At 45.1% G+C, this 12,642-nt stretch overlaps 1 protein-coding gene across 2 annotated transcripts in view; it reads right to left on the minus strand.

The window, feature by feature from the left end:
- The window catches only part of BDH2 (3-hydroxybutyrate dehydrogenase 2), a 47,568-nt gene that overhangs the window by 15,759 nt on the left and 19,167 nt on the right, over window positions 1–12,642 (minus strand). For both annotated transcript variants that reach the window (XM_077278090.1, XM_077278098.1), the window contains exon 4: window positions 10,018–10,114. In XM_077278090.1, coding sequence (XP_077134205.1) covers window positions 10,018–10,114 — 97 coding nt within the window. The remainder of the gene's footprint in view (window positions 1–10,017; window positions 10,115–12,642) is intronic.

Genomic DNA, 12,642 nt, shown 5'->3' on the forward strand with positions numbered 1-12,642 from the left:
AGATTTTTTGAAGTTTATATTCCAACCCAGGCGAGAAAGGGTATGTATTGTGATGGCCATGGCTTCCTTGCAGGATTGGAATGAGGGGCCTTTGATGAGGGTATCGTCTAAATACGGGAGCGCCACCACTCCCGGGGTGTGGAGTATGGCCACGGCAGCCGCCATGACCTTGGTGAATACCCTGGGAGCGGTGGCAAGGCCGAAGGGCAGAGCAACGAATTGGAAGTGATCTTCCTGAACTGCGAAGCGAAGAAACCTTTGGTGAGAAGGTAAAATAGGAATGTGGAGGTATGCGTCCTGGATGTCTATAGACGCCAGGAACTCGCCTTTTTCCATGGAGGCGATGACAGAACGAAGCGATTCCATCCGGAACCGTCGTACCCTGACGAACTTGTTCAGCAGTTGTAGGTCCAGTATGGGCCATACTGTACCGTCCTTCTTTGGAACAATGAAGAGGTTTGAATAAAAACCTTGAAACCTTTCGCTTTGAGGGACCGGAATAATAACTCCGTCTTTTCTCAGAGAGCTTATAGCTTTGAAGAACTCTGATGCTTTTGCCCTGGGAGGAGAATACAGGAAAAAACGGTTTGGAGGACGAGATAAGAGATCTATCTTGTATCCGGAGGACACTAGATCGCGGACCCATTCGTCGCGAACGACCGAGAGCCACGCGGCACTGAAGGAAAGCAGGCGGCCGCCTACTTTGAGGGTGTCCCCCGGATACCGCAGGGAGTCATTGTGTGGAAGGTCTGCCCGTTCTGGCGCCTCTGGATACCGGCTGCCTTGGCCTGCCTCTCCATGAAGGGGAAGGCTTAAAAGAGGCCTGTGAACCTCTGTCTCCACGTTGTGCCAGGCCGGAACCGGGAGATGTGGAAGTAGAGGACCAGTTTGAGTTGTAACGAAAAAAATCGGGAACAAGCCTGTGGTTGCAGGTTCCGAAAGGGCCGAGAGGGTCTCTGTTGTGGAACAAATTTACTCTTCCCTCCAGTGGCGTCAGAAATTAACTGGTCGAGCTTTTCGCCAAAAAGGCGACCGCTCTGATATGGGAGAGAAGTCAATGACTTTTTGGAAGTAGAACCCGCACGCCAGTCCCTGAGCCATAAGGACCTTCGGATGGTGATGGCATTTGCTGCTGCTTGAGAAGCGCAGTCAGCGGCATCCAGGGACGCGGTCACTACAAAATCTCCAGCTCTGGCTATCTGAGTAGCGAGGTCTGCTATCTCGGGGGGAAGATTGGTATCCAGTACTGCTGAAGACAAGACCTCAGCCCAGTGGGTCATAGCCTTAGCCACCCACGTAGTGGCAAAAGGTGGAAAGATTGCGGCCGCTGAGGTTTCAAAGGCTGAAAGCGCCATATTGACGATCTGACGATCGGTTGGATTTTTAATAGAGGCGCCCTCTGTGGAGGATAAAACAGATTTTGTAGCCAGGCGCGATACCGGAGGATCTACTGGGGGAGATTGTGACCAATCTTTTCTTAGATCCTGGGCAAAGGGATATTTGGACTCCATAGGCTTCTGCCCTGTGAATCGTTTATCTGGACGGATCCTGTGAGATTCAACAATTTGCTTAAACTCGGGATGAGTGGCGAACACTCTGTAAGCTCGTTTGGTCCTCTTAAAGGACACGGCATGATCCGTTTTAGGCTACGTTCACATTTGCGGTCCTCGCCGCAGCGTCGGGCGCCGCAGCGGCGCCGCATGCGTCATGCGCCCCTATATTTAACATGGGGGCGCATGGACATGCGGCGCACTTGCGTTTTGCGCCGCATGCGTCGCTGCGGCGCCCGCGTCGGTGCGCAGAGGACGCAGCAAGTTGCATTTTTGCTGCGTCCAAATTCAATGAAAAAAACGACGCATGCGGCGCAAAACGCAGCGTTGTGCATGCGTTTTGCTGCGTTTTTATTTGCGTTGTGCGTTGCGGCGCCGACGCTGCGGCGCACAACGCAAATGTGAACGTAGCCTTAGATAAGGGTTCCTCCTCAAGTCTCAAAGCCTTATTCACTGACTCAATTAGAGAGTCGAGAGTCTCCTGATCGTGATGAAATTCCTGATCTAGGGACGTATCAGAATCGTCCTCTGAAACAAGTTCTCTACTAGCCCCAATGGAAGGGGAGCGAGAAATGGAGCTCTCAGAACCCGAAAACCGTTGATGGTCTGGGGATATGGCATGAATCCTTTTCCTGGAAGAGTGAGAACTCCTTGGCAAGGTACGACTCCTGGAGTATGAGGGGTTCTGACCATCGGAAGCGTCATCCGTATTAGTGCCCTGATTAGAGGAAGGGTCTCGGAACGAGTCTAACGCTTTTGCCAGGGATGCCATAGACCGGGAAAGGGAGGTAGCCCACTCAGGGGGACTAGGCTCACTGGGTCAAGTATCCACAACAGGTGGTTCCTGGGCAGTCACTGGTTCACAAGCTGTGCACAATGCAGTATTGTGAGCCCGGGGCAATGATACCTTACAAGAGGTACATGCAGCGAAAAATACAGTGTGGGTTTTCCCAGACTTTTTGTGAGGCTTTGGTTGAGACATAGTAAAGCCTGGAGGAACGCGCTTACTAGCAGGGGAAGGGTTAAGCTCTGTGTCTGCAGCTTACCCAGGTCCTGTGTCTTGAGTCCCCAGGGCAGGTCCCCAGTGTAGGCAGAGAAAACCGCTAGTCCTGAGGGCTGTGATAGGAAACGCTGGAGCAGTGCTGCAGCATCAGGGCTGTGGGTGTCCCAAGATGGCCGCCGAGACCAGGAAGTGGGAGCTCATCACAGGGAACGAGAAGTGCCAGGAAAAGTGGGCGTGGCTAACTGCCGGTGGGCGTGGCCAAAACTCCAGCCTGTATTGAGGGAAATTTTATTTATTTATTTTTTTCTTCTGCGGTTGCGGCCTGCAGTGCCGCGACCGCTATTAGCGTCATCATTAGCTGCACTCCTTCGTGGGGTTGCCGCACTACGGACCACCCACGGACACAGGCTTAAGGTGCGGACCTCCCATACCCCGGGGACCAGGACCCCCCTAGCTCCTCGGCCCCGCAGTGTACTCACGGAAGTTGCGGTGGGCCGGTGCTCAATCCACCGTTGCCATAGTCAGGGAGGGGGTGGAGAGCTTCTGCCGCCATGCGTCATCCGCTATATCAGTGGTGATGCAGAGGGGGGCTGCACGGACACCATACATAATATGTCCAGCTATGCACCTGGGTCCAGAAGAGGTAGATGGAGGGCTACTCCATGTGGTCGCCTGCTATGGAGGGCGGAGATCGGAACGCGAAGGAACCGTCGCCCGTAATATGAGCTCAGGGCTGGCATCCAACGTTGCGGGAAAGGATACGGGAGGGACGCTCCACGTACTTGCCTGTTGATGGTTCGGGGGAGATCGGAACCTAGAAAGGATACGTCTGAGGAAAAGCTTCTCCATCTTCAGCAACACATGGAAATTATGACAAATGAAAGCAATGAGCTGAGGGTCACAATTCAGAGTCTGCAGTCAGAAAGGGACCAACTGAAGGAAGACCTTGGAGAGAATGTACTAATGGCAAGTATTGGTTTTTGAATGATCTCCTATTAAATGGTTGGGGGTTTGTTACTTGTGGTGTTTTTTCTCTTGTTTTTAAGCTTTGTGTAAGCGTTTTAACCCCTTTACAACATGCGCCGTACTAGTACTGCCCATTTCGTGTCTCCCCTTTGATGTGAGCTCCGGCGCTGAGCCCACATCAAAGCCGCGACATGTCAGCTGTTTTGTACAGCTGACATGTGCGTGCAATAGCGGCTAGTGGAATCGCGATCCACCCGCCGCTATTAACTCAAACGCTGACAGCGGCAGTTAACTAGCGCTTACGGCCATCGGGCAGGAAATGAGCACATCGCTGACACCTGTCACATGATCGGGGGTCAGCGATGTGTCGGCATGACAACCAGAGGTCTACTTGAGACCTTTATGGTTGTTGATGCCGGATTGTGCTCATAGCAATGCAGGAATTCAGCTACATAGGAGCGATCTGAGCTTCGCTCCTATGTAGCAGAGCCGATCGAGTTGTGCCAGCTTCTAGTCTCCCATGGAGGCTATGGAAGCATGGCAAAAGTTAAAAAAAAAAAAATGGTTTAAAAAATATGAAAAAAAGATAAAAAAAAAATATAAAAGTTTAAATCACCCCCCTTTTGCCCCATTCAAAATAAAACAATAAAAAAAAAAAATCAAACATACACATATTTGGTATCGCCGAGTTCAGAATCGCCCGATCTATCAATAAAAAAGGATTAACCTGATCGCTAAATGGCGTAGCGAGAAAAAAATTCCAAAACGCCAGAATTACGTTTTTTTGGTTGCTGCGACATTGCATTAAAATGCAATAATGGGCGATCAAAAGAACGTATCTCCACCACAATGGTATCATTAAAAACATCAGCTCGGCACGCAAAAAATAATCCCTGACCCGACTCGAGATCCCGAAAAATGGAGATGCTACTTTTCTTTGTGCTTTTGCATTATTTTCTGCAAATACTACAGATGGGGTTTCCCCTTTCTGGCTGGAATAAGTCGAGGCCTTGTTATTACATGTGCGGGATGCAGATGGACCGAAGTGCTGGCCATGCTCCCTGCACTTTGCACGCTCATTTGCATAAACATTCAGCAATGAATATCTAGACAATGGAAAAACAGACGTATTATACAAAAGTATCATCATCAACATTTCAGATGCTTAAGGGTATGTGCACACGTTAAGGATTTCTTGCAGAAATTTCCTGACAAAAACCGGACATTTCTGCCAGAAATCCGCATGCGTTGTTTTCGCGTTTTTTTGCGTGTTTTTCCCCGGAGCTTTCCCAATGCATTAAATAGCGGGAAAAACGTGAAAAATCCGCAAAATTAACCCCTTTCTGCCAGCTGACGGAATAGTACTTCAGCTGGCAGATCCCCTGCTTTGAGGTGGGCTCCGGCGGTGAACCCACCTCAAAGCCGCGACATGTCAGTTGTTTTGTACAGCTGACATGTGCGCGCAATGAGCGCGAGCGGAATCGCGATCTGCTTGCGCCCATTAACTAGTTAAATGCCGCCGTCAAGAGCTGACAGCGGCATTTAACTAGCGCTCCCGGCCGCGCGGCCGGAAGTTCTCGCACCGCTGACCCCCGTCACATGATCGGGGGTCATCGGTGCATTGCCATAACAACCAGAGGTCTCCTTCAGACCTCTATGGTTGTTGATGGCCGATTGCTTTAAGCGCCACCCTGTGGTCGGCGTTCAAAGTACACCTGCATTTCTGCTACATAGAGGTGATCTGTACTTCACCTCTATGTAGCAGAGGCGATCGAGTTGTGCATGCTTCTAGCCTCCTATGGAGGCTATTAAAGCATGCCAAAATTAAAAAAAAAAAAAAAAAATTAAAAATATAAAAATAAAACAAAATAAAACAATTTTAAAAAAAAATCAAACATACACATATTTGGTATCGCCGCGTTCAGAATCGCCCGATCTATCAATAAAAACATAGGATTAACGTGACCGCTAAATGGCGTAGCGAGAAAAAAAATCAAAACGTCAAAATTACGTTTTTTTGATCGCCGCGACATTGTATTAAAATGCAATAACGGGCGATCAAAAGAACATATCTGCACCAAAATAGTATCATTAAGAACGCCAGCTTGGCACGCAAAAAATAAGCCCTCACCTTTACCCCTATTGTGGCCATCCCTTATCTTGTTAACCCTAATTTCAAGGACTCATACAACCTATGGTCAGGACTTCCTAAGGATACTCTTAATAATTTCTATGATGAAAAGATTCTCAAAAACGACATTTGGCCCAACAGTGCTTCATCCTCCCCAAAAAACTTTCTTCAAGAACATTTTAAGCGTACCCTACTACAATTTAGACGACAATTCCCCCATAAACCCAGTTGGTCATGGTTAGACCTCATGTTTAAAACAGGTTTAGTTAGATCTAGAATTATATCACGCATGTACTCCCGGCTCATCTCTCCCTCTCAGGACTTCAAACCCTCTTTCATTTATTCGTGGGAATCCGAATTTAGTATAAAATTTTCTGATGATCAAATCTCTAAAATATTGAGGCATGCCCGAGGTTTCTCGCATTGTATCTTATTACAATAAAACTCATACAAAATATTAACCAGATGGCATTTGACTCCGGTGAAACTCCATCATTTAGGCTTATTGGACTCTGACCTCTGTTGGAGATGCCACGCTCATCAAGGTAACCATGCACACATATTTTGGGATTGCCCACGGATTAGAAATTTTTGGGAGGAGATAGACCTTTTCCTAAAACAGCAAAATCTCATTGAAGCTAGTTTGCTGCCCTTCGAGGCAATCCTCTCATGCCCGACGAGCAACTTCAGACAGGCTAAACACGGTCTTCTCCCTTTATTGCTAAACGCTGCTAAACACTTAATAACTATCCACTGGAAGAGCGAGATCCCCCCAACGATGGGAGAGTGGTTTGCCAAGGTAGAGCACATCTATAGGTTGGAGGAACTCTCAAGCTGGGAGATGCATGCCCATGACCGCTTCTTGGCAACCGGGCTTCCCTGGAAAACAATAAGAGCTGGTATGCCATAACATTGCCCCTTATATGTTTTCTCCTCCTTTGGTGATTAAACTGCTACAGTCGTGTCTATCCTGAAGAAAGGCTCATATGTGTACTAGATTTGTTCTTTATACTTTTATTATCTCCCTTATTTCCCCCCTTTTCCCATATTTTTCCTTCTGACTTCCCTTCCAGTTGTGCCCTCCTCCTCTCCCTAATAACTTCCCCCCCTTCTCCCCCCCCCCCCCTTTTCTTTTCTTTTTTCCCTTTTCCTAATGTTACCTATTTCGGTTTGCTTATTGTTTACACAAACTGTCAAGACTTAAAGGGAACCTGTCACCTGAATTTGGCGGGACCAGTTTTGGGTCATATGGGCGGGGTTTTCAAGTGTTTGATTCACCCTTTCCTTACCCGCTGGCTGCATGCTGGCCGCAATATTGGATTGAAGTTCATTCTCTGTCCTCCGGAGTACACGCCTGCGCAAGGCAAGATTGCCTTGCAGTGGCGTGTACTCCGGAGGACAGAGAATGAACTTCAATCCAATATTGCAGCCAGCATGCAGCCAGCGTGTAAGGAAAGGGTGAATCAAACACCCGAAAACCACGCCCATATGACCCAAAACTGGTCCCGCCAAATTCAGGTGACAGGTTCCCTTTAACTTTTCTACTATTATTTGCTTGTAATGTTTTCAGTGCCTGTTATAAATAAAGAATTTATTAAAAAAAATAAATAAATAAGCCCTCACCTGACCCCAGATCACGAAAATTGGAGACGCTACGGGTATCGGAAAATCGCGTAATTTTTGTTTTTTTTGTAGCAAACTTTGGAATTTTTTTTCACCACTTAGGCTAGTTTCACATTTGCGTTTAAAAACGCAGCATTTTAAACGCAAACGCAGGTGGTGAAAAAACGCATGTAAACGCGTGCAAACGCTGCGTTTTTTAGACGCATGCGTTTTTGCATGCTGTAAAAAAAACACGGCGTTTTGCCGCGTTTACATGCGTTTTTTCCTGCGTTTGCGTTTTTGAAACGCATGCTGAGAAGTGTGTGACAGCTGCCAATTATCAAAATCTACAAGAAAACCCACTATAAATAGAAATAGCTAGGGTTAGGGTTAGGCTTAGGATCCCTAGGGTTAGGGGTAGGGTTAGGATCCCTAGGGTTAGGGGTAGGGTTAGGATCCCTAGGGTTAGGGGTAGGGTTAGGATCTCTAGGGTTAGGGGTAGGGTTAGGGTTTGGATCCCTTTATCACCTTGATGGTGGGGGGTGGCTTAGCAGTGTGTATCCTTGTTTTTTTCTATAAAAACGCATGCGTTTACATAGGCAACAATAAGTTTTTTTGCCGCAAAAAACGCATGCGTTTTTTGTGGCAAAAAAACGCCTCTAGAAATTACTACATGTTGCATTTCTGCAACCAAACGCAAGCATAGAAAAGACGCATGCGTCGACAAACGCGGCAAAACGCATGCAAAAAAACGCATGCGTTTTTAATGTTAAATATAGGAAAAAAAACGCATGCTTTTTTTGCGCTAAAACGCAGCGGCAAAAAACGCAAATGTGAAACCAGCCTTAGATAAAAAATAACCTAGACATGTTAGGTGTAATGAACTGGAGAATCATAATGGCAGGTTAGTTTTAGCATTTGGTGAACCTAGCAAAAAAGCCAAACAAAAAACAAGTGTGAGATTGCACTTTTTTTGCAATTTCATCACACTTGGAATTTTCTTTCCCGTTTTCTGTTACTCGGCATGGTAAAACGAATGGTATCGTTCAAAAGTACATCTCGTCCCGCAAAAAATAAGCCCTCACATGGCCATATTGACAGAAAAATAAAAAAGTTATGGCTCTGGGAAGGAGGGGAGCGAAAAACGAAAACGAAAAAAGCTCCGGGGGTGAAGGGGTTAATGAACATGCTGGTCTTTTTTTTTTTTTACTGCGATGTGTTTTTTTTGCGGAAAAAAAACGCATCATGAGCACAAAAATTGCGGAATGCATTCTAAATGATAGGATGCATATGTATGCGCTTTTTATGCGTTTTTATCGCGAAAAAAACGCGAAAAATCATGAACGTGTGCACATACCCTTACATAGATTGCAGATTTCCTTTACCCTTCTGGTGGATACTTTGAATACTTTGCCATTGGCTTCTGTTGCACCTCTTTCTGTAATTGTTTATACCTTTGGTGTACACTGCTGAGGAGGCGCTAACTTTTTTTTGTGCATAGTGTCGGCCTCCTAGTGGCAGCAGCATACACCCATGGTTTCCGGTGTCCCCCAATGAAGCGATAGAGAAAATTAGGATTGTGCTGGAGGCTTCCTGCATTGTTTTCTGAGAATTTTTTTTTAACCCCTTTGGGCGCTTCCTGACACTGCAGATTTTCACACAGAACGCTTCCACACAGATCGCCTCTATCCAGACGACTGATGAAGGTCGGGTACTGACTGAAACGTCTCTTAATTTCCTGGAATTTCTTCATTCAATAAATAAGTTCTTGAATACACCTATATGAGAACCAAGTATTTCTACATCGCAGCTGACAGATTTGGTTATCCTACTTGTGCACTACCAGATTTCCTGAAGTGCCGTGTTTTCCTAATTACTCCCATGGAGACTACTGAAGCAAGTGTAAAGTAAAAAAAAAAAAAAAAAAAAAAATGTTTAAAAAAAAAAAAAATTGTTCAAATCACCCCCCATTCAAAATAAAACAATTAAAATATATATATATAAAAAATGCAGGTCAGTTTTAACATTTAGTGAACATGATAAAAAAGCAAAAACAATTGTGGAATTGCACATTGTTTTTTGCAATTTCACCGCACTTACAGGCATAACATGCCAACGTGTAAGAACTTTAAAGTGATTCTTATGGCAAAGTTGCCTCTGCAAGCATCATGGAAGAGAGCTCAATTCTGTCCAGGGGTGAAAAATGCCACTAGTCCAAACTGAGGAGCGCAACTAAGAGCGGGAGGCAGAGGAGATACCTTTAGAACACTCCTTTTAAAGGCATATTCTGGCTACACCCAATTTTGATTTATCCACTGGATAAATGCTAGATCCCAACAGTGAGACTTCAACTGATTCCCAGAACACGCAGCCCTGGGCCGTCCTGAGCTGCCAGAATATGGGCAGAAGAAGTTGTATGAAGATCCACTTGAGTACGTTCCCAGCCATTTCAAAGATAACTGAAGGATTGAGTTGCGCTCCAATTAACTACTCCAGGCCAGATGGAAAAAGTAGGGGTGACATAATTATTACCACCCATCCAATGGACAAATGATTATTGGCAAATATATCCTTTTAAAGCTCGTGTGACATTTTGAAAGCCTACAGGATTACATATAGGAATTGTAGATTGGAATATTTGTTAACGTCACACGTAAAAGGCCTACATTGTGACGGAATTCTATATGAGTCAATGCATCCCAGGACATATACAGTACACGGGGAGATAAAGGATGTTAGACATATAGAGGGTCCAATTTACTTACCCAGCTACATTGAACAGAACATCAATTCTGTCAATTTCCAGGCACAGTTTTTCAATCTGCTCCTTCTTAGTGACATCTAACACTCTTGTCTGAATACCTAGAGGAAATTGTATACAAATTCTTTTTAGTGATTTAGTAGTCTCCAATCAACAGCTGCTGCTCTTCGTCATACTGCTGCATATAACATTGTCCCTGAGGGTCCATAACAGCCCCAGGACAGCAGTGAACATAACGTAAAAGTATCCGTTTTTTCCAAACTATGAGGGTTGTGGCATAGTCAATGCCATAGTTCTCCCTACCAAATAAAATAGGCATATGGATGGGCATCAGTATACCCAATATCTTTGGGAAGTGTGAATACAGGACTGCATTATTTATTTGCTTGTTGTTGCTTATCAGCTTAAATGTTTGTAATATTTGTCCTAAGATAAAAAGTACAAGAAAGCTGATGCATTATTTTATGTATTTCGGTGTGCACATAGCTGTTCTTTGATGTGTCTCTTTAAATATTTTTTTCCATACAGTTCTCTCTACTGACAAATTTAGTTGCCTCTTTGAAGAGCCTCAGTAGGCGACAAGAGTCCCTGATCCGCTGCCAATGGCAGATTTCAAAGTAATTCATGCTCCAGTTTGCTGCTGTATGTTATAATCAGTCACAGCTTTACGCTGTTCGTACAGATGCTCCAGCATATGCAGTGTTGAATTCCATCACTTTGTCGCTTACAAAGATGCCCAGTTACAACTGAAGAGGAGCCATCGAGGACAAGACTTGCTCCTTGATAAAGAGGAGCAACTCATCCGTTGCATGGCTTTTGTCGCCCATGCTCTTATACTGTTAAATAGCTTAGCAGTACTTAAGCTTAGAAGAAAGAAAAAAAGTAAAGGGGGAAAGTGGATGTAACCATCTGCCCTGTTGTTTTGGGGATGCGGCCATATACATTGAGGATGATGGGGAGGAGGTGTAGGATGAAGATGATAAGTGCCATCATTGGAACAAGACTGGTTGTGGTAGTCCATCACTTAACTTAAAATGTTGGCCCAGTGAGCCATTGAAGACATTTACTATCCCTGTACATAACTGCTGCTCCATGTGCTAGAGGGGTTGTCCAGTCTTAAACTACAAGTCTGCAGTCACTATGCGACTGCAAATTTGTGAATCTTCATATCGTGCACAATGCGCGCTGTGAGGATTCTCCAATGCCAGCATCGAGCTATAATTTGACTGCATTTAAGATATTTGCACACTTCACTAGACATTCAAACTAGACTATATCTGGCCTCACTCAATATACTTTCATTGAGCGAGGCCAGATACAGTCTAGTTGGCATGTGACTATGTATGCAAATCGCATACTTACGGTCAAGCCCCCTCCTCTTGTGACGCCAGCACTGGAGAACTCTCACAGTGACTGCAGACTTGTAGTTTAAGACCAGACACTGTAACGATGTAACGATGTGATGTATGGTCAAGCTCCCTGCCGGGTCTTCACAGCATAGACAATTGCCTTACAATACAAGATGTGCAGCATTTGAAACAATGGATACTGGAAGCCTGTGCTAGCATTTCTTCTGCGGTGTTGCTATCAGTGAGTCAAGAGTGGGAGAAGAGGGTTGCATTGACAATCCAACACAATGGGCAGCACTTTGAACACATTTTATAAGTGGTCATAAACTTGTAAATAACTCATGAAAGAATAAAGTTACGTTAAAACCAAGCACTATTGCTTTTCTTGTGAAATTATCAATAAGTTTGATGTGTCACATGACCCTCTTCCCATTGGAAAAAATAAAGTTGGATCCAAAATGGCCGACTTCAAAATGGCCGCCATGGTCACCACCCATCTTGAAAAGTTTTGCCCCTCCTATATACTAATGTGCCACAAACAGGAAGTTGATATCACCAACCATTCCCCTTTTATTTAGGTGTATCCATAAAATGGCCCACCCTGTTGAGAATGGAAAAATAAGCACGGTTCCCCCTGTAGCCTATGTATTACTGCGCAGTACTTGTAAACAATGGGACATAATTAGCTAAACTGTCTAAAGATGCATTTACACTGCAAGGTTATCATGAACAAGAGTTCCTAGGGATGCTCGTTTCATGGTAATCTTTCAGTATTAACAGGCAGTTGTCACCTGATGAAGGAGCAAACCGCTTGTTCATCAGCTGAAATGATCTTGTGGTTTTCACAGAGCATCACTCTACCGAGAACAATCATCTATGACAGGTTGTTCAGTGCACATCGCTTACTGCGGTCTGCCTGTGTACACAGGCTATTAAGAGGACCGTGTTACCAATCAACCGGCATTTGGTGGTGCTGTCGGTCAGTTTGGGTAAAAATGGACCTTAACTCTTAGTCAGTGCAAACAGACGAGCCAATCTTAAAATGCCCCAGAACTATCACAGTGGTTCATACTGTTTGATAAATGTGTCACCACCTATTAGTTGGCTTACTTTGTGCCAGAAATGCATGCCCCAATCTTGGTATAGTTGCTGGTGCATACTAACCTAAGCCCCTTTCAGTGAGGTCAGAAAAGTCGAAAAAGTGTCTAAAACACAAATATGGGTTTCAAGTCACATAAGACAGTTTTTTGGCACAAATTACTCCAGGATTCTGGGATCTA

The sequence above is a fragment of the Ranitomeya variabilis genome, chromosome 1, assembly GCF_051348905.1.
Source record: "Ranitomeya variabilis isolate aRanVar5 chromosome 1, aRanVar5.hap1, whole genome shotgun sequence".
Lineage (NCBI taxonomy): Eukaryota > Metazoa > Chordata > Amphibia > Anura > Dendrobatidae > Ranitomeya > Ranitomeya variabilis.